This window comes from Crocodylus siamensis, chromosome 1 (assembly GCF_052110815.1).
Source record: "Crocodylus siamensis isolate JL-2025a chromosome 1, ASM5211081v1, whole genome shotgun sequence".
NCBI classification, from domain to species: Eukaryota; Metazoa; Chordata; order Crocodylia; family Crocodylidae; genus Crocodylus; species Crocodylus siamensis.
The window spans coordinates 298,561,380-298,587,195 of NC_143395.1; the positions used below are offsets into that span (position 1 = coordinate 298,561,380).

Here is a 25,816-nt window from a genome sequence, read left to right on the forward strand (position 1 = left end):
CTGACCTTTTGTGGGGGAACATCTGTGTTGATAGCAGACCAGTGTCTTTAATGCAGGACTTCCTAGTGGATGCCAGGCCATTCTATATGGGGTTTGCAAACCTTCTCCTCCTAGGAGACATTGTGCTAGGAACCATGTACAGTTCACCACATAGAGTTTCCCCTTAGTGGTTTTTCCCTTTGCTTTTATTTCAAGTTATTGTAGCAATTAGTGCTCAGAAAGCAGTTAATAAAATTAAAGCACTAGGAAGTAAGCAGGTTGTTAAATCTGCCATCAGGTCTCATTAATAAAGTACTGAGAAGGTGACAGCTAAAGGAAGCAACATGTATTAGAATTTTGTTACGGATGTAATAGCTCAACATGGAGAAAGGACAGGAAGGAGCTAATAATAGGTCCTAGAAACAGGGGCCATATGAGGCAGGCCAAAGGGCCCAAGCCTGGAAGGACAGCCTTATGCCTAGAGGTGTGTTTTCTGGGGCAAGGTTTGACAGCATACCAGAGGGTTACTTGCACAAATTTACAGCAAATTCAGTTAGTTGCCTAAGAAACTGGTTCTTCAAGGATGTCAAGGCAGTATATATTGCTCTGTAGGATGCTCCTCTTCCCCTTCCCCGACAAGCACTATTGAAATTCAGGAAAGGCAAAGCCTGTCAAGGCTGCCTGAATACAGAACATTAAGAGCTGGGGGCTGATTACCCCAACTGCTTTAGCTCCTTCTGCTCAACCTCAAAGTCTTATTGGACTCCTAGGAGCAGGGGAAGGAGAGTGGGTAGTGATAACATACAGAGCCAACACTATTAGAGAGCTACAGTTACTAAGAAGCAAGAAACTGATAACACAATTTATCAAGGCACCAAGGGACTCCAAGAGAAGAAATTATTTAATTGCCTAGATACCCCCCTGCTAGGGGTTGGGGTAACAAATGAAGGGCACTGGAACTACTTGGGTATAAGCAAAATTTTTACCTGCTTGGTAAAAATTACTGAAACCTACTGGGAAGTCTCATGACTAACACGTTAAGCTGGTTATAACCTGCTTAGGAAAGACTAGGTAGATAAAGTGAGACTAAAGAACTACTGGTTTCCAAGTGACTGACGACTTGGAAGCAACTGTTTTTGAACATTTATAGACCCATAACAGATAGAGCACAATGCGGGGTAGCAGTTTGTGTCTGCTACAAGCCATCAAAACACATGACATGACAGGACTATGGCTTCATCAGCACCTCTATATAGCTAGGGATCTACTTAAATCATACTGAGGCAAAAGAAAAATCATAGGCTGCATATGGCACCATTTTTGCAGTCTTTTTGCAGCAGTCCCACCCCCTGCCACTGATTGGCTGAGGGGCCTTGGTGACTGCACCCCTTGCTGCTGACTGGCCAAGAGGGCTGCCCATCATGTGGCCCTATCCTTAGCTGCTGATTGGCAGAGAGGGGTGGGACCACACAAAAGGCAGTACTTTTGTCCAATCAGCAGCTAGGGTGAGGGAGAGATGGCTGCTATCCTTGCTGCTCCCCTTCATGCAGGCAGGCTGCAAGGCTGGGCCACAGTGGCCCTGAGGACCGCTGGCACCCACCAGGGAGCATTTCATGTTTAGTAAAGTTTTTTTTTCCTGGTGATTCTGTGCCAAAATTGCAGGGATCACCATTTTTGCAGGGTTTGTGGAAACCATTTTTTTTTTATGGTTTCCACAAAAAATGGAAAATTGTGACTAGGGTAGATGCCTGTATATTGTGTGCAGGGAGGGGAAAAAACCCTGCACTGTTATGGGGAACTTCAACCTGAGTGGCATAAGCTGGAGATCTTATGCTGCTTGCTACTAAAATGTTCTTGGAATTTGCGAACAAACGTAGATGACAAGAAGAGCCTGGATAACTGGGCTGAGTTCATAGAGCCAGGGATGTTAAGGATAATGAAAATCACTTTTTAAAGTATATCAAACAAAACAAAGCTAACAATGTTGTTGCTAGACAGAAATGGAAGATTGTCAATAATAACATAGAAAAGATATTTAGAAAGTTTTCTATATACATTTCTGGACTGTTTTTTAAATTACACATTCATTCCGATAGTAACTAGGAAGGGTATTAAACTGCCACACACACTGTCAATTAGACATTTTTATATCAGCAAGCCTGCATACTTTGCACTCAGTGGTTTTAAAATTGTAAGGTTGTTAACCTGACATTGATCCCAAGCAAAATTAACAACAGGTGTTAATATTTATAATAATAAATAATAATAATTATAATAAATAATATTATAATAATTTATAATAATTAAATATTTAAATAAAATATTTAAAGGGTAATGTAATCAATGCCAATCAATATGATTTATGGGAAAAAGCTATTGACAGTCTAACTTGTATTTTGGGTCTTTTTTTAAGGAGATTAGAAAATGTATTGATAAAGGTAATAGGCTTGATGCAATATATTTAGACTTCCATAAGGCATTTGACTTGGCACTTTGGATTTTGACTAAGAAACCAGAATGATACAAAATCAGTATGATGCATATTAAATGTTATCTCATTGATGATTTTCAGAATGGAACTGTGTATAGGAAGTATCAATTTTGAATAGGTACATTTCCAGTGAGCTTCTACAGGGATCAGTTTTTGGGCCTACAATATTTAATAATTTTAACAGTGACTTGGAAGAAAACATAAAATCATTACTAATGAAGTCTGAAGACAGCATGAAGATTGGGAGAGTGGTAAATAATATAGAAGAAAGGTCACTGATACAGAGTGATATGGATTGCTTTGTAAACTGAGCACAAGCAAACAATGTTTTTCTATATAGTCAAATGCAAGGATTAGAAATAAAGCATATATTTTAATATGAGGGTGACTAACCACTGGAAGAACTTATCAATGACTATGTTGGATTCACTATGATTGGAAATTTTAAAATCAAAACTAAATGTTTACTAAGAGATATGATTTACTTCATGTATACAGGAACAAAGGCTGAGGGCTATATTTAAAGGATGGGGGATTTTGTTCTGGGGAGCAACAACTCTATTATCCTCCTGGCCACATATATCTTCTCTTCTTGGCTGCCCAATGGGCCAGCTACAACAAGGAGGGTGGGGATACTTTTGGCAATGCCTATCCCATGACCTAGTCATTTGGCCATTCTGCTAGGAAGTAGAAGATGTAGCTTCAAAACACATTTAGATGAGAAGGCCTTAGAATCCAGGTCTTCCACTCCTTGAACAAATACCCTAACCACTAATTTATTGGACTAAAAGATAGGAAGGTCTTTGTTTTTCTCCTCTGCCTCCAGTGCCAAACAGTGGCTAATCACTCACAACTAACGTGTTAAGATACGCAGTTATGCATGTATTCAGCAGAGTAGGATTGCCATAGTGTCTACACGGCTAGAGTAGATTCCCTCTGAGTATACTTATAAGGACCAGATCTAAAATTTACGTAAGCATAAAAAATGGCTATTACTCGGCTATATTTGCATGTATCAAGATCATTTGGATGCCTTTAGGCAAAACAGAATTTGGGCCCTGAGGTCCACACTTCAAAAATGATGTTAAAAAACTGTGTATAGTTTAGAGAAGAGCCAGAAGAATGGTTATAGGACTAACAGATATACCTCACAATGAGCAACTCAAGGAATTTAATCTGTTTAATTTATCAAAGGGGATGTTAAGGGATGATTTGATCACAATATATAAGTAGCAGCATCAAGAATATAAATTTCATAATAGAGGGATTTTGAGTCCATCAGGTACATCAAAATCCAATGGCTGGATATTGAAATTACATAATTTTTTATTAGAAATGAAGACTGAATCTTGGAGTCCAAGGCTCACCCTCTCTTCAGGATATGCTTGGGCAGGCTTCAGGGGGTACTCCAATAGACTGTGTGAAGCTGAGGATCCCAAGCAAGTGACAGGAAAGAGAAACCTATGATGTGTATAAAGCTAAGTAAGGACAATCAAAGAGCCTGAGGCTGAATCAATTCAATCTTTGCCGGTTAGTTTAAGCTGTGCAGATTGAACTGATGAGCAAGTGAACAGACATTAACCTTTGATTCTGGCAACACAGCCACATGCCTGCAGTGGCCACAGCCAGAAACTATGGGGTGCTAGAGCATGCCTCCCTGCTGAGCTGGAACAGACAGCTTGGGCTGAGGCTAGCTCACTCACCCTACAAGAGGGAGCTTGCAGGGGAGGTGCAAACGTGCTGAGGTACTGTGAGTTAACTTGAATCTGGAGGGGATCTGAGACACAAGTTCAATAAACCAATTTAACCTAAATCAGTTAAGTCTAATACTGCATCTGTCCAGGTTTATCTTAAACTGTTTTGGGCCATTTAAAGCTGATTATGTGCACTGAACTTCTGTTGTGTTACCAATTTGAACCAGTTTCTGATCATTTATACTGGTTCAATGTGTAATTTCTGTCCCTAGCTGAAAAGATAGGGCCATCTTGAGGCTAAAGAGACAGTGTCAACAAGAGCTTGGAAGAACTTGGGCATGACTACACATTCATTACTGCACCTTTGCTACTATGCATTAAGTTTAGTACTTCTAATATTATATAAAGATGCATCAGCCCATGCTAATGCACAGCAGCAAAGGTGAGTACTTTTTTGTGATGCTTAATGTGCAGTAGACTAATTCTATTGTGCATTAGCATTGTTTTTGCCATGACACACTAATTCACATAGTCCCCACCTTGGTAGCAGGCAGCTACCAGGGGTAGGGAACAATCTCCTGCACCCTGGTAGATAGCTGACCGGGAGCAGATTTGCTCCTGGTCAGGCATCTACATGAGCACTACTGTGCAGTTACTAATCAAAAGTAAATTTGCTACTTGAATATAGCAAATTTACTCAAAATTAACAAGGTTTACCACATAGTAATTGTGCACATGCTTACCGCACAGTAAACTAAGCTACTGCACAGTTAAGCATCTCATGTAGACACACCCAGTATCAAGCCATAGCCTTAAACCCAGAGCCTTCACCTGCCAAGATCAGTCACTCACTCCAGTCTACCACTTCTCTAACTGACCAGCTAAACTAAACAAAGCTGGCCAGAAACCTCCATCCGAGTCAGCCACCTGCCCCCTCCCTGGGACTGGAGTGGCCAGCCAGGGTCAGCTGACCCTTCACTCTCTCCCATATAAATCCCTGACCTGGAAAAAGAAGTGTCTGGGTAACAGCTTACTTCTTATTTAAGCTGTCTTGCTGTTCCTTATGGCTTGTGCCTGTTCTTGATCTCCTGGCTACCTGACTTGGTTTACCTTTTGACTCTAGGCTCTGCCTGATCTTTCGGTGCCCTAATTCAGCTTAACCCTATTCTCTGCCTGATCTCCTACTCAACCTGGCTTGCCCTCAGATTCTGTGTTCTGCTTGGCCTTTTGGCTTCTTGACTTGGTTTGTTCCTGGACCCAGTTCTTGGACTGACTTCCTGACTTTTTGATCTAGCCTGTACCTGGATTCTGCTCACTGCTCCAGATCCTGGTTGGCCCTTTGAAACCTGAGTGACCCCCAAACCTGGCTGCCAGTGACCCAACAGGACACCTACATCCATTAAAGCATGGAGTTCTGACTTACCAAAACTGTCCATGTGTGAGAGTGTCATAGCCTTGCTTACTGCAGTTAAGAGAAAGTTCCATCCCAGCTGGAATTTAGCTGCTAGTTGTTTAAACTCTTCTTTACTCTTGCTTGGCTGTAAATAGAAGTTATCCTGATTGATGACTAGATCAAAAAAAGAAGCACTGAACACTTAATGTGTACACATTTGTACACATAAATATAAATGGTATAAGCAGTTTGTGTTCCTCTGACAAGGCACTGCAAGTGTTATTACTTAAAAATACAGGAACAAACAGGAAGTAATTAACTAAAAGGAAGTTCAGCTTTTCTTGCTCCTTCCTTTTGAGGGAGAAAAAATAGGTAAATAACTGCAACAACATAAACCCAAACAATTAAATTACCAGGTTTAGCCCAACTAGCTGAAAGCAGCAGAAGCAGCAGCAGCGCTTAGCTGCTAATAATTCTGACCCACCAATGGAGCAGAAATGGAAAAACTGGGGAGGCAAGGAAAGAAATATGTGTAGCATGAAGATAGTTGCATCCATTTGCACAGGCAGGGACAGAATAATACTAATAATCTTCCTACCAGCTGCTCAGATTTCAGGACCCAACAGTTACCTTGTGACATTGTTTTTTCAGTTTGATCTGCCTTTTTCTATATGATGTAGCTTATGAAGGAAGATTTTATATGTAGGATATCACTGGGAAGTCAGACCAAATACTTGAGTTCCCTGTGTGTATATATAGAATGCATGCACAGATGGAATTTCTGTCTGCCAATTATCTTCTTCCTTTTACATAATCTATTTATGTAAATGTGACAGTCTTGCCTGCTTATTGGTATGCTATACCACTGCTGCAGACTACTGACAAGCAATATGACAATTGTTTTTACTGCAATATGAAAGGCAAAGTAATGGTAAGTAATATGATAAGTTCTTCTGCTTTGAAATAATAATGTTAATTATGTACCTGAATGACAAAAGTCCGAAGATTGGCAGATACAGAGTTCAAGAAAACTCCAATATCTGTAGACGCGTCCAGCAAAGAAATCAAATTATTCAAGCCTATAAAACATAAAAGGAATATGCGTTGCTTGCATCATTTTGTTTACCCTTTCCTGTTTAACAGTGATGTACAAATACCTTAAGGCAGGGGTGGGCAATTATTTCAGGCGGAGGGCCGCTTACTGAGTTTTGGCAAGCCATTGAGGGCCACATGACAGGCAGTCGAGGCAGATAAATATGAATTTTCTAAATGTTTTAGGGCCCCTGCGGGCTACATTTTTACCCACCCCTGCTTTAAGATCACTGTTCATAGCATATATCAACACATTCTGGGTCAAACTGTGCCACCCCGATACAATTGTGTAGCACTTTACAGAATCAGTCCCTTTCTATTTTTGTTTATATCCATTCCTATTACTGAAGTTTTGGTTACTCACCAGGACTAGGATGACAAATTCTATTTCCCTAAAAACAGAGGTCCTGGATTTAATTATAAACATTATCGGGGGGAGGGTTCTTTTGAGATTTTGTGCGATTCACAAAACTATTTGTTTACCTGCTGAGGTGGAGAAAACTGATTTTAAATGAAAATAGGAAACTAAAGAAAGTTTTTTGACCAATCAAAAAGGTAGACACCACTGTCCAAAGTCAGTGCAAATATGTTACTGTGAAATGAATTAAAAAACTAACATACCAGATTAAATTACTACACTTGGATCTACACAAAAGACAATTTTACTGTGGATTTTCAATAGTATAACTGAGAGCAGAATTTCTCCCAGAGATTTTTTTCTTCCAGAAGCTAAAAGCACAGTGCTGGCCAGATCAAGACACCACCACAAAAGACAGGTAACACAATAAATCTACTTCTACAAAATTAGGCAATCACTAATGGATAGCTTCAAAGTAATACATACTTTGCACTTTCCAGGTAGCAAGGCTTGTTTGGTAACTATATAGCTGGGAGAGAATTTAGCTATGTTGTGCTCAAAAACTTGTCTAACATCTTTCCCAAAGTTCGTCCAATAAAAGATGTTAACAAGCAAACTTCACTTCTTACATATTCCCTGGGCCATTATAGCTACAACACTCTGGCGCTTCGATTTTCAAACCATTATATAACCCTTATCCAATTAAGATAACATTTCTGGGAATGAGATAAATTATTTTTCCCATAGGAAAAATAGTCTCAGTAGAGGTTCTGAGGGACCCTTTGTCATACAGCATGTCACTGGTAGAACCAGGAATAAAAGTCAAGACTCTTTCTGTCAGTCTCATGTTCAGTTCAGTAGATCAAGTTGCCTGCCTCTCTAATAATTTCAACGGCAGATTATTAATCTAAGAATGTTTGCCATTCTAGTCCTATCATTATTCATTAAAATTGCAAATGCATTACATCATTGCTTCTTATAATAAACCCTGTACCTTTTGCTGTACAAATCAATCTAGGTTTTCCATGCCAAAATGTAGTGGAAAGGTACTGATTCTGCAATGTTAATAATCTGTCCTATTCACCAAGCACTATCTAAATCAGGTCACTTGCAATAAATTTTATGTGCTTCAGTTACTAACACAAGAAAATGTCCTAAGCCCCCACAACCCTCCATACTTGTCTCTGCTAAAGACAACAGTAAAAAAAATAGATATTCCTATATGTCAACCTTGTGCTCAAGGCACATCATTTTGATGGCATAAAAAGTTGCTGCTGCCATAGAAAGCAGCACAACAGAACTAGAACTGAAACCTTGTCATTCTTATACTTCAGTGCTTGTAGAGTAACGCTCCATGTTTCAATCTCAATTTTATTGGACCTTTTCCAATAGTGTTACAGCAAGATTATGCTTCCTGTTAGGGCAGATTCATGAATAAACAGAGAAGATATGGTAAAGCTTTAATTGCATGTCAACTACAAGTTTCAATTAATGGAAAAGAGATACAAAACATTACATTTGAGCTCCAAGTCTCTTTCCATTCCATCTACATGCTTAAACTTCTTTTGCAAGGTGTTTCCAGGAATGTCCAGTATTTCCTGACTGAGGACAGCATTCAAGTCTGATTTTAAAGCACTGACTCTGCTGTTGTTGTTCAAGACTATTCTCATTGTCTATAGATAATAAGAAAAGAGTTCATGTCTTTCATTTTTAAGACCTCAGTCTCTGCCATAAAAGTATCCTTTTATTTAATAAGTTAGAATATGGAGTTTAATGATATTATTCAACCAATATATCCAGAGCCTAAATGACCATTAATGATCTAGTTAGGAACCTACAGATTGTGTATTCAGCAATACAGATGTACTTCTCATGTTATAATCTTGAGCATGGTGAGGCAGGCAATGTTGACAAGTAAAAAAAAAGGCAGATCAATACCCTTACCTGCTGCTCTTATGTCAAAGAAGATACTTACATCCAAAGAATTAAAAGGCATATCAAAACTAATGCTTCCTCAATACCTTTGGCTCAATTCCAGATGTGTAAATCTTAATTACATTTAAAAGCAGCTTTTCATTTCTGCTCAGAAAAAAAAGCAAAAAGAAAAAACCTAACACCCCAAACCTTTAACAGCTGAAATATTAAGCTGGTTGAATTATTAACAAAAAATAGCATTAGTTGAGAATGTGCCCCATTTCTCAGTGTCAGTGACTGTATTTTCTATTATAGGTATTCACCAACTAGCTCTGCAATTTTCAACCTATAGTTTATGAATTGTCTATTTGTTTTTTGTGACTGGTCACCTACACCACATGACATTGTTTTGGATTGCTGACCAAAACTTTTTTCAAGGGTAGAATAGTAAAATGCATAATTAATAACACTCCACAAGGTGGACTCCTAGGTGAATAACTACTTGTGTCAAAATTCAGTAAACTTTCAGGATTCGCAAACATTTTTGCAAAGGCCCAGCAATCATCTGGATACTCATGAACACTACATAATATGACCCTACAAGCAGAACTGGACAGCAGCTAGCCCATTTCTTTTCATGTATCTTTCCAAACCTGATGGTTTGTTTCTGGATTTTTTTGGGGGGTGGAAGGGAGTTATTATTCAACCAATTCTACTACACTATCAATAACATTCCACTTCACATGCATTCCAGTTTATTGCAACAACCACTTATGGGCAGAATTACAGGCTACGTTTTTCCTCTCCCTGTTCCATCTGGAGTTTCCAGACTCACAACCCCCACCCCCCAAACAAAAAATCCCAGAATGCAAGCATCTGAATTACAAATCAGGCCTCCTTTTTTCTATCATCAGGAAATAAGAAGACCCCAAATTTCTGATAGCTGCTGATAAAAGCAAGAGAATGTGACCATGAACATCAATGAGGAAATATGAGTTGTGGCACCTTCACATTGCTGATGGCCCCATCATACTTTTTTATTACTTTAGATCAGTAGTTCTTTAGCTTTTCTAGGTAGTAGCCCGCTTTTAAATTTGTTATGAACTCCTAGGATTTTGTGAGATCAGTTATAAAAGAATGACACTTTATGTCAATGCAACCACAGTGCGAATGTCTAGAGGGTACACAAGCGAAAGGTTTAGGAAAGCAGAAGATAGAGTAGGGGAAGTGTAAATGGAGAAAAAGACCAAAAAAACCCCCAAAAGAACACTACAATATCTTAGGTTATTACTTAAGTTGAAACTGTCTTCATTTGTGTCTTTTTCTCCAACAACCTAATGCCATTTGAAGGACACTGCTTTAGATCCGCCTGATGCGGATCCACCTTGTGCACCTGAAAGCTAACGGTGACAACCCACACATAATGCTTATAGAGTGGAGGAAGCAACCAGGAAAACTGGCAGAAGTTATACCCACACTTCCCACTCAAAGGGTATTCCCACCTTATTACTTCTGGATGTCTAGATAGAAACAGATGCCAAGTGTGCTTTATCCACATGTGGTGGGTAGATAACATCTTCCTTTCCAATGCTGACCTGGCCATAATTATCCATGCTTCCTCACCAGGTGGCTAGATTGCTGCCAAGCATGCTACAAGTGGGGGTTATATTTATATCATTCACAAACAGCAGTGACACAGTCATTACCAGGTGCTTCTCACTTGGAAGACAGTGACAGATGGAGGCTGCCAATTTATCTCCAGGTAAAATTCAACGTATGCCTGGACTACAGGGTGAATTTGTTACCAGGGTTTTCAAAGGATTTATTTTTAAAACACTTATTATATATATCACTTGTTAAAATATATATTTTTAAATATATGAGAGACTTGATTCTCTGGTAGTTTAAGGAGGTCTTATGGTGGGTGTAAATATAATTTAGTCAGGTGAGCTGTAGATATTTCCCTGCTATAAATAAAAATTAGATCTGAAATGTCTGGTTTGTGAGTACACAGTATGGTGCCCCAGAATCTCCAGTTTTCAAAGTTCACTTTGTGCTGCAGAGATGGTGCAAAGTGAACCTAAGAATCTAAAGCCAGATACTGCCAATGAAGATCTCCTGCACCAGAAGAATTTTACTCTGTATGAAGCCCAGTGACACAAACTAAACCTGACTCCCTAATAGCTTTAATATGCATTAGTAGTGGGCAGTGGAGAATCAGAAAGTTGCAGCCGGCTCCCTAACAACAGAGCTCAAGTACAGTGAAGAAAGATGAGTTAAAACAAATGAATTTGAATCAGTGTGAATTGTAGGCACTTGGGATTCTTGCAGGTCATGCTCTAGGTGTATGCAAGGCACAATACTGAAGAATATGCATGGGCCTGTTCTTCTGATGTAATCAGCACCCTTAAGAACTACTGCAGTCACTGGGAGGTAAGCATTCTTAGCACCTCAGGAACAAACCTTGTAGGTGTAGGAGGAAGACATTTTGGGTTGGAGGATTAAAAGAAGAGCTTCTTGCTGGAGTTTCTGGTTATTTTATGTAGGAAGAATAACACTATAGGACAAGAAGGGGCAGGAGACACATACTGTCACAGATCTCCTGTTTTGTGTTTCAGGCCCTCTCCCTGCATGCAAAACCCCAAATAACCCTAAAGAAGGAAGCTCAGTGATGGTTAACTTGCAGAGATTTCCTTAGAATGTCCTGTCAAATGAGGGAGGGTGGCACTAATCAGTGGAAATGGCTTAAGGCTTGGTGCCACCCCTGGCATACCCCCAGGATCCATGTAGAGCAGAGGTGGGCAAAATGGCTGATCTGCCTTGTACCCAGACTCCATTTCCCAGCAGCCCCTGCCTGCATGGCTGGGGCTGGTCTCCAGGGAGACCCCAGCCACAGCTACTGCTGTGAAAGCTCAAGGCTGGGGTTGCCATGGAACCAGTCTCAGCCCTGCTGGCAGGGCATGTGGCATAGCAGAGCAGGTTGCTGCTCTGGAGCAGCTGGGGCCTTGCGATGGGGGGCAGCTTGCTCTGGAGCCAGGGCAGAGTCATAATCTGTAGCCTGCATGCTCCAGGCAGCGGTGCGCAAGGAGGGGATCATGGCTCTACCCCTGCTTCAGACCAGGCTGTCACCTCTGCAAGGAGCTGGGGCACAGCCACAATCCCCTGCTTGCATACCTCTGCCCAGAGCATGCAGGCTATAAATCATGGCCAGATGAGGATTTAGGGGTACTGGGGCCCTGGCCAAACACAAAATTGGAGGCCCCCTTATAGGTGGCCAAGGACGGGGTTAACAGGGCTTAGCCCCCCCAAATGTGGGGCAAAGGTAGGACCACAAGGCAGCTTGGCCATGGGCTTTCGGTGGCTGCAGCAGGGTAAGGAGGGTCACGCAGGAAGTGGTGAGGGAGGGAGTGGGGCTGGGGGAGCCTGGGGCTAGGGGAGGAGCAGGTGCTGTACAGCTGGTGGGGTGTGGGACTGATCTGTGAGCGGCTTATCTGGGGGGGGGGGGTGGCTCCTGCTGTTACACTCTGGGAGGCGTGTGCCCCTGGATCTCCTGCAGGGGGCAGGTCGGGCTGCCACTGCATGCTGGAGCTGGAACTGCAGTGGTGGTGCAGGTAAGGGGCTCTGGGGGAAGGTGCAGCCACCTGAAAATTCACTGTAGCCCCCCCACACCCCCACCCAGCACCACTGCCACCCATCCCAGCACAGGCCAGGCCCCCCACTGGGAAGAGTCTGGTGCTGCCCTGGCTCCAACCTGCAGTGGCAGCTGCCCTGCCCCATGCAGATACCGGTGCACACCCCTCCCGTGCCTTCTGGGATGTGTGCAGTGGCAGGAACTACCACCCTCTCCCCACAACCCCCAGACAAGCCGCAGCTTTGTCTCATTTCCTGCCCCCAACTTGGGGCGGGGTGGGTGCGGGGGTCCCAAGGTGTCTGACTCCTGCAGCCCAGCAGTACAGCCGAGGCTGGCCTTGCTCTGGCTCCCCCTTGGGAGCTGGGCTGCGGAGGGGGGAGGAAGGGGCCCCTTCTCACCTAGTGCTGTTGGGGGAGGCCACATGGACCCCACCAGGCTGCAGGGGGCACATGCCAGCCTCTTCTCCCTGCTCCGGCTGAATGTATACACACATGCACACACACAGGTGTGCACACACACAGGCATGCACACTTTACTCTCACTCTCTTCACATGGACACAGACAAAAAACACACTCTCCATGCCATGAAGACACACACACATACACAGACAGACGGTCAGATACATACACACACACACTTTTCCCTTACAGGTCTTCCTCCCTTCCCCACTCTTGATCACACGGGGGCAGCCCTCCCTCACCCCCTACCACTTCGAGCTGCCTGCAGCTCAGACTAGCTCCCCACCCAGCCCCTATTACGCTTACCTGCAGGGAGTTGCTGCCCAGGTGTCCTGTGCAGCCATGTAGATGCAGAGGGCTGGGCTGAGCTGGGTTGGGCCAGGAGTGCTATGCTGTGTCTCTGCGGGAAGGCTGCAGCACTGGGAGGGGTGGCCACAGGAGGGCTATGATGAATTTGGGGAGCTATAGCCCCCAAGGTCCTCCCAGCACTGCCACCCACAAAGGTGCAGTGCAGTGCGGTGCTCCTGACCAGGCCTAGCCCGGAGCGCTCCTCCCCACCCCGGGCACGGTAGGCTGTAGCTCTCTTGGCTCAGCTAGGCCCCCTCCCCACCTGGTGCACTGCCACCTCCCCCAGGCATGGCATGGCTCTCCTGGCCCAGCCCCAGCCCTGCCCCATTGATGGAGGGGCCCTGCTTCCAGGTCCCAGGGAAGCAAATGGGAAAGCTGTGGTTTTAAACTTGGTGCCATTTTTGTCTCCCTGTTGGGAGACAAAAACAGATGCTGAGTTTAAAACTGCAGCTTCCACTTCCCTGGTGATGAAGATCCTGGGGTCCTGAACTGGTAGAGGCCCCTGGGCTGGTGCCCAGCTGGCCCATCCATTAATCTGCCTATCATTGTGGCTCTGCCCTGGCTCTGGAGCAAGCTGCCCCCACTAAAGATCCGAGCAGCTCTGGAGCAGCCTCCTACCCTGCTCCTCCATGTGCCCTGCCAGCACGGCTGAGGCTGGTCTCCATGGCAACCCCAGCCTCAGCCTCACGCACAGCTGCAGATGGCCCCAGCCATACACAGGGACCGCTGGGAAATGGAGTCCACTGCTGACTGGATCCAGCTTGCGGGCTGGACTTTGCCCATCCATGATGTAGAGGCAAAGCTTGAGTCCTTGAAGACAAAATAAGCACTTCCTATCCTCACAGAGGGTGGCTGAGCTGGAAGAAAAAAGAGTGCCTGTCTAGAGCTGATTTAGTGATCAGCAGCTTCTGAGTAGTTGGCACAGTCAGCTACGTGAATGGGGAGGACAGAGGAGCAACAATTATTTTGCCCAGTATGGAAAAATACCAGTAGCTAGGGATGGCCTGGTTTGCAGGCCCCTTCCCCTGTTCTTTGGCAATTCATCTCCTTTAGAGTGGCCACAGAGTCAAGTGGGGCTCTATTACCTTTTCTGATTAATTTCTTGGGTCATAGGGAGGAAAATGTGTGGCTACCATTGTTATCCTCAATGTCATCCACCTGCCTTAAACTGGTCAGTCTATTGCTTTCCACAGCGTAGGTCCCCGATTCTATCAGAGAGATTTCTTCGGGATCCAGAGTAGGAAAGAATGCCAAAGAGAGTGCCCTTGGTGTGTAGTTTTGGTGGAGAGGGGAAGGCAAGGCATGATGTAATCACCAATCAGTTAGTTAAGGCAGTAAACAAACATAAAGAACTGCTTTACTGTGATATTCCTACAGTAAGGTATGAATTAGGTTAGACTTAGGCGTGAGTGCTTCATGGATTCTTTTTTTAAAAGTACCTGGAACATACCTTCACCATATTAGAAAGATACGTCTTTCTTCTTATTCTTTTCACAAAAACAGTGACTTCTGTTAAAGAAAAAGAGGCCATTTTACATCCTAAAGGACACTAATGAAGACAAGCTAACTCAGAGCTTAGAGAGGGCACTCAGCCAGCATCTTGCAGTATCAAGCTCCATCACTCTAAAGCTTGCAGTTAGCAAACAGGAGCTGCCCTGTGAACACTGTTCCCTATACCTCAGATCAATATGGCCATGATGAAACCTCAGCATTTCCAATCAACACTTTTTTCTTCTTATCTTACAGCAATGTACATTCATATTACAACTTAACAACAATTAAAAGAACATTCATTAGACATCTTTTGATTTTTAACATTTTAAATATTCACCTTTCAGCTTTTACAGCTGTGAAGGGTAAATACTAAATTATATGCTGGACACTATACAAAACTTAAGAGGTCCCTGTCTGATCTAAGGATAAAAAAAATTAAAAATATAATTTTGAGGTACAGAGATAGCCAATGATACTATAAAACAAGTTAGAGAACATTCCAGCTAAGCTGTATTTTCCTTTGATTTGGGCTCTTGGTCTTCTAAGACTATGCAAACCATGTGAACCAGAAGTCCAAGGATATCTATGTTAAAAGAACAGTATTAAGGATGCCAAGCCAAGTGTTCAAAAGTTAGGATATGCCAGAATTAAGGTTGCTTATGCAACTTCAGCTCATCCTCCTTGTTTACATGCATTATGATGTTTTCAGTTATACAATCATGCACTATTTTATCCATAGGAACCTTGCTTCATTCAGTGCACAGGATGGATGGTACTCACTTAATGTGAGCCTATTCAATATCTTGTTTATCCTCACTCTTCAGTAAATGGACTTTATTTATTATACACTATGCATATCTTGCTCTGAAGACAGAATTTTTAATTTCCTCATGTGCTCATCACTATAGTACCTGAGAGCTTTGCAAACATTAATTATCTTCAAAAACCCTCATGGGGAAAAAGGATGGTGTTAGCCACAACCTACAAATGGGAAGTGAGGCACTAAGTGATTAAGGTCAAAAGCATTCACTAATTTTGAGTGCCCAATCTAAGACAGGCCCAAATCCAACTCCCTTTTAGGTCGGTAAATAGCACTTACACAGCTAAACTTGATCACATAAGTGGAATTAAGGGCCACTTATATAGATTTTACATCTTGCTCCCCTTTCTATAACTTCCCTGTCTCTCAGAGTATGCTCTGAAGGGATCTACTCTGGTCATTTACTCTCTGGCCCATGGCTGTCTATCCAAAGGCTATTAGAGCAAAATGCAGAAGCCAATACTGTCAGCAGCTAGAACCCAGAACACTTCACTTTGAAGTGCAGCGTTTCACTAAGCCACACACGCATTTGTTTCCTTTTCTTCTTGTCCTGCATAAGCTTCCATACAAGATGCTTTTGGACCTGCAAATCCATGGTGGGATGATGAGGGGAGCACAGAACATGGGTCTCTCACTCCCTAGACAAGTGCCCAAACCACTAACTGTTTAGCTAAAAGGTAGGAAGGTCCTCCTCCTCCTTCTCCCTTAGCAGCCCAAGTCCTTTTCAGATCAGTTTCTTCATCACCTTACCCATTCATTCCCACTGGTTTCTAGTTTCAGTTTTTTGTCCAGACAGTCTAGTCTTCCCACTCCACCACAGTTCCTCAACTGATTTCAGTGCTCCACTTTCACAGTTGGTTGTGTTACTGTCCTCCTGGCTTCCAATCCCAGTCCCCGCAACAAGTCCCAGTCATTTCCAGCTTCTCTTCTTGGTTTCCTGTCCCAATATCCCTGTCTAGTTTTTCCTCTCCAGCTCTCAGTTGCAGTTTCTCATCTCCTTGTACACTCCCAGTCTCAATAGACTCCTTCCAATCTATTCCTTTTCCTCCTTGCTGTTTCGCCTATGCCTTGTTCGGATTTGAATCAAATAGCTTTTCTTCCATCCTACCTCCAGTGGGCTCATTTGATGTACAGGGTTTCTACTGTCACTCCTAGTTCTAGGCCCCACCCAGCCTGGAGTAGCTGGGAACAGCCATGAAAGGGAAAAATTGGGCTTTGTCCTTGCTGCTCTGGCCTGAAGCAAATCTCACTGTGGGGATGATACATAGGCAGTGCTCAGCAGTAGGAGCTGTTTAAAGGTAATCTTTAGATATTCAGGAGAATCTTTAGTGATTTTATCTATTAAACTCTTGAGTCTTTACTGAGTATCAGTAGGGACCTACCAAAATTGTGATTTCAGAGAATTAGCAGAAAATGCAAAATCTGGAATCGTCTGCAAAAGCAGGCAATGTCTGCAAAATCCATGGAAAAAAGAAAACTTACTGAAAATAAAATTCTGGCTCCTCAGAGGGAGCCAGCACTCCCCATGGCACTGTGGCCAGGCTTCATAGCCCACCAGTGGGGAAGGGGAAAGTGGGAGCTGATGGCACAGGGGGAAACCGAAGATTCATAGACTCATAGACACTAGGGCTGGAAGGGACTTTGGAAGATCATTGAATCTAGCTCCCTGCCCCAGGAGAGAAGTCAGCAGGGATCAGGTAAGGCCACATGACAGACAGCCTTCACAACCAATCAGCAATGAGTGGCAAGGGCATATCATGGACAGCTCTTGCCAACCAGTGGTGAGGGGCAGGACCACTGGGGCCCCTTGACCAATCAGACGCATGGGTGGGACACACACACACACACACACACACACACACACACACACACACACACACACACACACACACACACACACACACACACACACACACACACACACACAACTATGATAAGCCCTCAAAAATGGCAGCTGGCCCTGCAATCTGCCCACAGAATTGGCTGGCTGCCTCCTCAAGTTGGACAGACCCCTAATAATGAGCAAATGATACTGTCCAAAGACTTTAACATGGCCCAATTTGGAGGGGATAGTCATAAGAACAGTGGAAGATCCCTGATCTAAATTCCTTCCCCCAGTACCAAATTTAAAGTTTGTGCTCCAAAGCATGATGATGCTGGAGTATTACAAAAAAAAAAAGATCTCAAGGATTATAGTAACATGGGCAAAACAATGGTTAAAGTTTGAAAAAGTAATATGCAATTGAAAATAGAGCCTTATGACGGGAAGTGTCAGAGAGCCTTAATAAAATAGCAGTTACCAGCCCTGAGTCTAATAATTTCACAAATAAATAAGAACTTTACAAACCATTATCACTATCTACCTGCTGGTAAATTTGCACTTAGTCATTTAAAATTTACAAAACTACTAAACTGGTAATACAATATAACTTTAAGACAAAATCTGCTGTTATTTTTAGCTGCAAAAAGTGATCATACTGGGGTACTGATAGAGTTTTGATTAGCATGGACAGCATGAAATGGGCATATTCCCCGCTCCTTTTTGTTAATTATACAAAACTATGTCTTTTGGTAGCAGGCAACTAATCCCTTTATCACAGTTATCCAATCTGACAGTTTTTCAAGTTCATTTAAAAAATAGTTTTGTAATATAGTCATCTTTATAGAGTAAATTAAGCCTAAAAGCAGATTGACCATTATGTTTTGGATATCTTTCCTTCCTACATATCTACCTATCTTATAATATCTCCATATTATACTGCAACATACCTTTTATTTTGAGCATCCGTAGCAGTAGCGGAAAATCTTCCAGCGCACTAACTAGCCAAATGCTAACATTTTTACTAAACAATCTGACGGACTTTAAATATTGTATAGAGACATCTTCCAGGAAATCATGAAGCAGAATGCTCTCCATTTCCTGCAATAAAATGTCATAGGGAATATACAAATTTCATATAATTGATATGCTACATCTGTTTATAGCATCATGAGATATGATTCAGATTTATGCCATAAGTGTAATTCTATTGGACACCTGTTTCTTCCTCCACTGAAGTGAATGGCTAAACTTCCACTGATTTTAATAACATTAGGAACAGATTCTAATTGTAAATGCCTAAACATCATTGCTTTAATAAATTATCTACCTGTATCATTATAACCAGTTTCAGGTAAAACTGAAATTCTATGGCTGAAGAACTGAGTGTTTTGATCCTGATGTTTAAATAAGAAAACATATACTGCCATCAAAATAAAAAATATAAATTGAAAAAACAGAAGATAAAGAGCAATAATAAAATGTTCATTCTTATCAGTCATATGTACTCTCAAGCTTGTAAAACCACATTCATTCCACTAGTGCAGGCCATGGACTTTCAAAGGAGCCTATGGACATTCACTGAGAGTTGAGTGCCAAACTCTCAACAGGCTTCTTTGAACATCCCAAACATGAAGTTTCAACACAGAATACAAAAAAATGCTTAAAATTCAGACAATTCCCATGGTATAGGCACGTAATAAACAATTGTGATTTTTTTTAGGTAGCAATATCTTACAAATATGATTGTAAAATAATTAGGATAAACAATTGTGCATCTGCAGTACCTTGAATAGCTGTCTATCGTAGCATTTAAACAACTGGGACATGTCTGGCAATGACATGAGTATTATTATTTCAGGCTGCAAAGACTTCCAAAAAGATGTGATACAGTCTTCCACCTATGGTATAAGGTTATTAATTAATTTTCATTTGAACTCACACTTATGGAGTACTACAGAGAGTACAATAAAAACAACACTTCTTAGAACAGCAAAAAAAGGAGCTCCCATGGAAATGGTTATGGTTCTTTGGTTTTCTGGCAGGCATAGCCCAGATGCAGGCACAAGTTAGAACATCAGAGCCAGGGGCAGACATTACATATAAACTGGTTTAACTGATCAGAAACTGGTTTAAACCTGTAACAGAACGTAAGTCCAGTGCACATAAACCCTTTTCAAAATGGCTGAAACGGGTTTAAGATAAATCTGGTTGAATGTAGCATCAGACTTAACTGATTTGGGTCAAAGCAGTTTATGCACTATCTGTCCCAGACCCCTACCTGGTTTAAGTTAAACCAGAGTCCCCCAGCATCCCAGAAGCTTTGCAGCTCCAGAGAGCAGAGCTGGCCCTGCCCCTCTGCTCCTTAGCCAGAGCTCCAGCAGAGATTGCAGGAACAGCAGGGTCTGCCTTGCTTCCCCCTGCCCCCCTTCCCTGCTTGCTGCTCAAGCAGGGTCCCCGCTTCCCTCCCTCCCACAGCATGGACCCCAGCCCCATGGACCCTAGGCATGCAGTATGCTAGCTAATGCTAAGCAGCGTCTGTCTGTGTGTGTCTCCAATTTCACTGGGACAGGTGGATAGAACAGTGTCCACTTAGGGCTTTTTGGAGCTAATCAATAGTTAGCTGGTAATATCCCTCCATTTCTTCCTTGGAAAAAGCTGTTTAAGAAGAGCTTGAACTAATGAGAGAGGCTTTTGTTTTGCTGATGCACTGATAAACACTTATCAGCCCCCTGATGGCTCCCTGGCCTGTCAGATTTATAGACAGTATGAAGAAGCAGGGAGAGGGAGATTGAAAAGCTCAGTATCATCAACAGATGCATGCACTACACACCACACCTTTACCTCAGAGTGTTAGCCTGGGGCTGGTGTCCGGCAACACTCCCAGCCCTTGAGCAGTGAGTAGGGATGGTGCAGGCATGCTCAGGTGGTGGGGGTTGCCACTCCTCCCTAATCAGAGCATCCTGCCAGGGCCTGACCACACCCCTCTCAGCTCAGCACTATGGAAGGCTGCTCTAGCACCCCCGGCTTCTAGCCTGAGCCACTGCAGGCATGTGCCCAAATTACCCTAGATCAGAGAGAATGTCCGTACAGTTACAAACCAGCTCAGCCTAGCCAGGTTAGACTAATCTGAAAAGATCGAATCAATTCAGGCTCAGACTTTTTGAATGTCTGTCCCTAGCCCAGGTTAAACTTAATGTTAAACTTCAGAAAGAAAGATTAAAAATGGGGGGAAAGATACAAGAAATGTAAATGTGCTTCCAGATAAAGGTGTTAAATGATTTAGTATAAAATATAGATTTCAGAAGAGCAGTTCTACACACCCCTGCTTAACTCTTCTTTCTAGACAAATCAGCTTAAACACAAGGCAGAAGCCTTGTTCTTTGTCATTCCCCGAGCTTTTGGATTTTTGTTGAGAGTAAATATCTGGTCCTTAAGAAGTGTTTTAACTCAAGCATATCTGTATAGATTACTTAGCATATGTATAATTAGCTGTAAATAACCAATACAATTGACATGCCAATATTCATAATATATCTTTTAAGGTGAAAAACAAGAACTAATTATGAGGATAACTTTAATAACATTTACATTGCTTGGGATCTGGGAATGAAACCTGTTGGGACAGAAAAAGAAATCTATCTGTAGCATGAAATGCATACCTTAATTCCATGACCCCAAGGAACCCACTGTTAGATTCAGTGGTACAATTCCTCTAAACAAAAAGATAACCTTGAGCTCAAGGAGTAGATTTGTGGCTTCCCCCACTACATCTGTGAATGGAAGAGCCAGAGGAGCTACTATGACAAGGACTGTATAGACCTTTCCTCAAAACAGGGGTGCATTATGGCACAGGGGCCTACTTTACTACTGGACAGATAGTACCGCATGGCCATGGGTAGAGGCTGAGGGAAAGACTATTTTCTCTGAACTACTCAGACTAGACACTAGGGTCAAGTTCTACAAAAGGGACCTAGGAGCTTAGCTCCTGATTTGGAGTCCACAGCCCTGCGTTAAGTGTTTAAATCCCCATACAATGCATGGAGAGAATCAGGTGTCTTAGAATGAGATTTAAAACAGGTAGCTGACTAAGATAGCTAACAGAAAATGTTAGAGAGAGGAGCGCGTTGAATTCTGCTGCTCTCAAGGCTTTGATGCCTAACCCTGGATTGCAAGGAGATAGCTTTGACAAACTAGGATTTGCAGCTCAAAACCTCTCCTAGTTAGCTGCCTATATCATTCCTTTCAAAAACAAAGCCATGGTCCCTTCTTTCCTTTACATCAAGTGGCAAGGTGCTCCCCTTTTATTCAATTGTTAGAACTCTTACCCAAAATGGGTGAGACTTAGGGTCTAAACCTTTTTAGAACCAAGGCATCCTTAGTTGGACTCAGAAAATATCAGTTCTTAGCTTTCACTCATTTTCTGATTATGGAAAAATAATAGAACAGTTCTGTTGCAAAGAACTCAGAAAGACCACAACAGGTCAGAATGTTTTTGACACAATGGATTCTGATTTTAAATCTCTGGGTTTACTTCATGAACTATGTATAGGTGTTTGCACACCTATGTTCTATATCACATGGCACTCAATGACACTCTTGAAAAGATCTCATGGCACCCCAGAGTGATGTGGCACCCCGGCTAAGAAACACTGCTCTAGACCCTGCTTAGACTGAGGAATTCAAATCCACATGTTGCTGTCCAGAATGCCTTAGCCACTAGGCCAAAGGCTGTTCTAATAGGGAATGGTTGTTGTATTTTTGTAGAGTTCATTTCTGTTAGTGTGTTAGGTGTGATCTTGACATGTACTCTATCATGTGTTCTATCAGATTGGACCCCTGGGTGGGGAGGAGACTTGTGGGAGGGAAAACGTGTAGTTTGAAAATCCCTGTTAGTGTAGGCCTGAAATAGGTACACAAATGCTAGTCCTATCAAGATGGCAACAATTCTCAGTGTATGCAGAAACTGAATGCTAGATTCCTAGTAGGAGTGCACTGACAGAGATTTTGGGGGCTGATACTGATAGTCAATTTTTAAGGAGGCATATCAGCTGACACGGATCCAATTTCCAATACAACTGTAAGCAGCTGGTAAGTTTGTTGTGGTGGAAGGGGAGGGGGGAAGAGAGGGGCATAGGAGGGCTGATCAAGGGCCCTGTGGTGAAGGAGGGAGTGGGGCTGGGGCAGGTTCTGCCCGGCTGGGTTGGGGTGGGGCACAAGACGGAGCCACAGCTTGTCCAGGGGATGTGGGAGGCAGCTCCCACCGCTGTGCACACCCTGGGAGAGCATGGAGGGGGTGTGTGCCCCTGGATCTGTGTGGTTGGGGGGGGGCTGCACCTTGGACTAGGGCTGGGGCTGTGCCTGGTGTGTGGAGGCTGTGCTCGGGGCTGCGGGGCAGCACTTGGGGCTGTGCTCCTGGTGCATGAGGGCTGCACTTGGGGTGGGTGGCGGCAGTGCTGGGAAGGAGCTACGGGAGGAGGGATATGGAGAAATTTGGGGTGGCTGTAGGCCCCTCCTCATAACCCCTCTCCCAGCACTGCCTCTACCCACCCTGAGAGCAGTCCCCACACACCGGAAGCACAGCCCCAAGGGTGGGCCCACAGTCCCAAGCCCAGCCCCCACGTGCTGGGAAGAGCAGGCTGATTTCCGATACAATCAATTTTCTTTATAATCAGTGCTGATCTGATATTGGACTGATGTATCAGTGTACCTCTAATTCCTAGGGAACATTACTGACATAAACTGAAGCACTTCTGTACTTTTAGGTATCTAACTTGTTGGGTGCACCTCGTGAACTCTTAGAATGAAGTGCCTAAATTCCACCTAAGTCCTAATTAGACACCTTTTGTGGCTCCACATCTAGGACTCTAGATTAGATTCTGAGCAAATACATATTGTTAGAAAGGAATTCCAGAGTGGTTTAAATGTTTAGGTTCATCTTGTCTAAGTATAACCACGTACTTTAGGTAAGGTCATGAAGTCAATAAATTACAAGGAGACAATTTTGTCACTACCATCCATTCTTGTTACCTAAATAAATTTTGCTAAAACAAAGGATACCTTGTCAAGTTCTTTGTTCCTCATATTCTGTAAGATATCTTGACAGTAGCTGCAATACTCATCAGCAAGCAAAGCAACCTAGAGAATGCAAACAAAAGAGTCTATAAAAAGATCACATAGGACGAGAACTAATTTTATTGATTACTGAATGCCAAAACTTACCATTTCGTAGGAGTGTTTCTTTCCCAGTTCTTCCTCCCAAGAAGAAAATCTCCTGAATTCAGTCAGAGATGTTCCAAATTTATCTTTTTCTGTGTTCAAATTGATACCAGGCTAGAAACAATTTAAAAGCTTGCTTTTTTAATAACTCCATTCGTTGTATGTCTTATATTTTTATATTTAAATAGAAAAAAAGAAAAATTATTTTGCTAATATTTCTCCTTGTATTAAGGTATTTCAATATAAAGTTATCATCCAAGTCACTCAAATAGTTTCCTAGAGGAATTCCTGTCTATTCATTACAAGTTGGCACAGGGTAAAAGGCACAAGGGTGGGCTAGCTAGATGTCCAGAGCATAAAAAACTGTAAGATTTATTTTAACTAAAAGGATATATTTAGTGACGTGCATATCCAAGCTAATTTTCTATAGTGAAGCTATCATAACTGTGATATTCTAAATGGTGTTAAGGATACCCAGATTTGCTATACAAGGGAAATTCTGCAGCAAATTTTTCATCAGCTTGCACTGCATACACTTGTAATGCACTGAGTACCACATTTGGATGCTCTACAAAAATAAGGAACATTTCCCCTGTCCTTGATTCCCTCAGTTTGATCAGTTTTCCTTTATTGATCACATCCTGTTGTCTGACTTTCAAACATTCTAATGTCAAAGAATTGTTAACAAATAACACAGTTATTAGAGAAATGTTTGCCCACATAGGTGAACTTTCTCTCAATCCCTGCTAGTAAAAAATGTCTCCTGTTTTATCCTTTGCAGTATGTGGGTGCTTATCATACCAATAAACTCTGATTAAATTGAAATGGCATTGGCTCACTAGCCCAAAGACTTGCAGGAGTGAATTTTTTTGAGGGCCCCATACAAATCAGGCTGTGCCCATAAATTTACATGTGGGGTCTAATAACCACAGTTGTCATAGTGAGCATAGCCACTGCAGACACTGGTAGCAGAAGGTGAAGGATATGGGAAGGTGGAATATGTAACCACTTACTGAGACTATACATAGAGAAAGAATATTTCAGAGTGCATCACAGGCAAGCTGTAGTTCATTAATGCATGACATACAGTGGTTTTTAGCTAATTAAACACATGGTTCTCTGTTTTATAGTACACCTGATATATCTAACACTCACTGTTCCTTTTGTGTGGTCATCACTCTGATAATAAGCTACATCCTCAGAACTGGATACATCTGCACTGTAGTGAAATGTACAACATAAAAACAATTTTAAAGTTGTGTCAGTGTCTTACATCTTTAGGGAAAAAATGAGATCTCTGTCTAGGTCATTAGCTTGAAGCTGACACGGCAGTTTGTGGGATAAAAAACCACTCTGCCTTGCCACCCAGCCCCACAATTTGTAGTTTATGCATTGATTTTCTAATGGGTCTGTCTGATCTTTGTTTTACGAAAAAATCTTGAGCCATTATACAAACAGCATTATACTGGTCATTTTAAAGTACAAAGATGCCTGCTCAAGTTTTTTGATTTCCTATACAAATTCATTGTTTGGGTTAGTGGATGTAACACCTTTGCAACAAACCAACTGAACAAAAGAATGGCAATGATGTAAATAATAAAGGATGCACTGTTCATCACCCTAATTGCTTTGATTGTGTAACATATTCCCTTCCCCCACCCTTTAATTGTTAAGTCAGATAGTAAATTATTCAGACCAGGGAGTATGGCTTCAACTTTATTTGTAGTGTTTCCATGGTGTCCCACATCCTTGACATTTCAGTGGATTTACTGAGGAAGCTGGTGTGACAGACTGAAATGCCAGGAATGTGTACACAATATACAGCACTGCCTCTTCTACATCAGATCTAAGCAGCACCATTGTACAGCTCTCCCCCCAGCCTGGCTTACTGTAGCTGATCTCAGACAAGGCAAGGGTAATGCTGACAGAAAGAGAGAAGCAGTGTGAAGAACTTGCCTCCTCCATAACAATGCCATCTGTTGAGGACACCTGCTCACTGACTGCAAAATCAGTTAGTGTTTGGTGGTCCTTTTTGGACTCCTCAGTGTTTCTAGGGCCATTTTCAAGGCTGTGAAAAATATGCACTTGCACTTGTGACTGACCAG

General features: G+C 42.4%; 1 protein-coding gene across 1 annotated transcript in view; it reads right to left on the reverse strand.

Moving 5' to 3' along the window:
* Positions 1 to 25,816, reverse strand: part of RFX8 (regulatory factor X8) — a 58,325-nt gene that overhangs the window by 5,827 nt on the left and 26,682 nt on the right. Inside the window, exons 5-13 of the mRNA XM_090046650.1 lie at positions 24,867 to 24,930; positions 23,715 to 23,825; positions 23,553 to 23,630; positions 19,280 to 19,393; positions 18,443 to 18,593; positions 14,810 to 14,868; positions 8,524 to 8,680; positions 6,542 to 6,636; positions 5,588 to 5,702 (exon numbers count right to left, since the gene is read on the reverse strand). Coding sequence (XP_089902776.1) covers positions 5,588 to 5,702; positions 6,542 to 6,636; positions 8,524 to 8,680; positions 14,810 to 14,868; positions 18,443 to 18,593; positions 19,280 to 19,393; positions 23,553 to 23,630; positions 23,715 to 23,825; positions 24,867 to 24,930 — 944 coding nt within the window. The remainder of the gene's footprint in view (positions 1 to 5,587; positions 5,703 to 6,541; positions 6,637 to 8,523; positions 8,681 to 14,809; positions 14,869 to 18,442; positions 18,594 to 19,279; positions 19,394 to 23,552; positions 23,631 to 23,714; positions 23,826 to 24,866; positions 24,931 to 25,816) is intronic.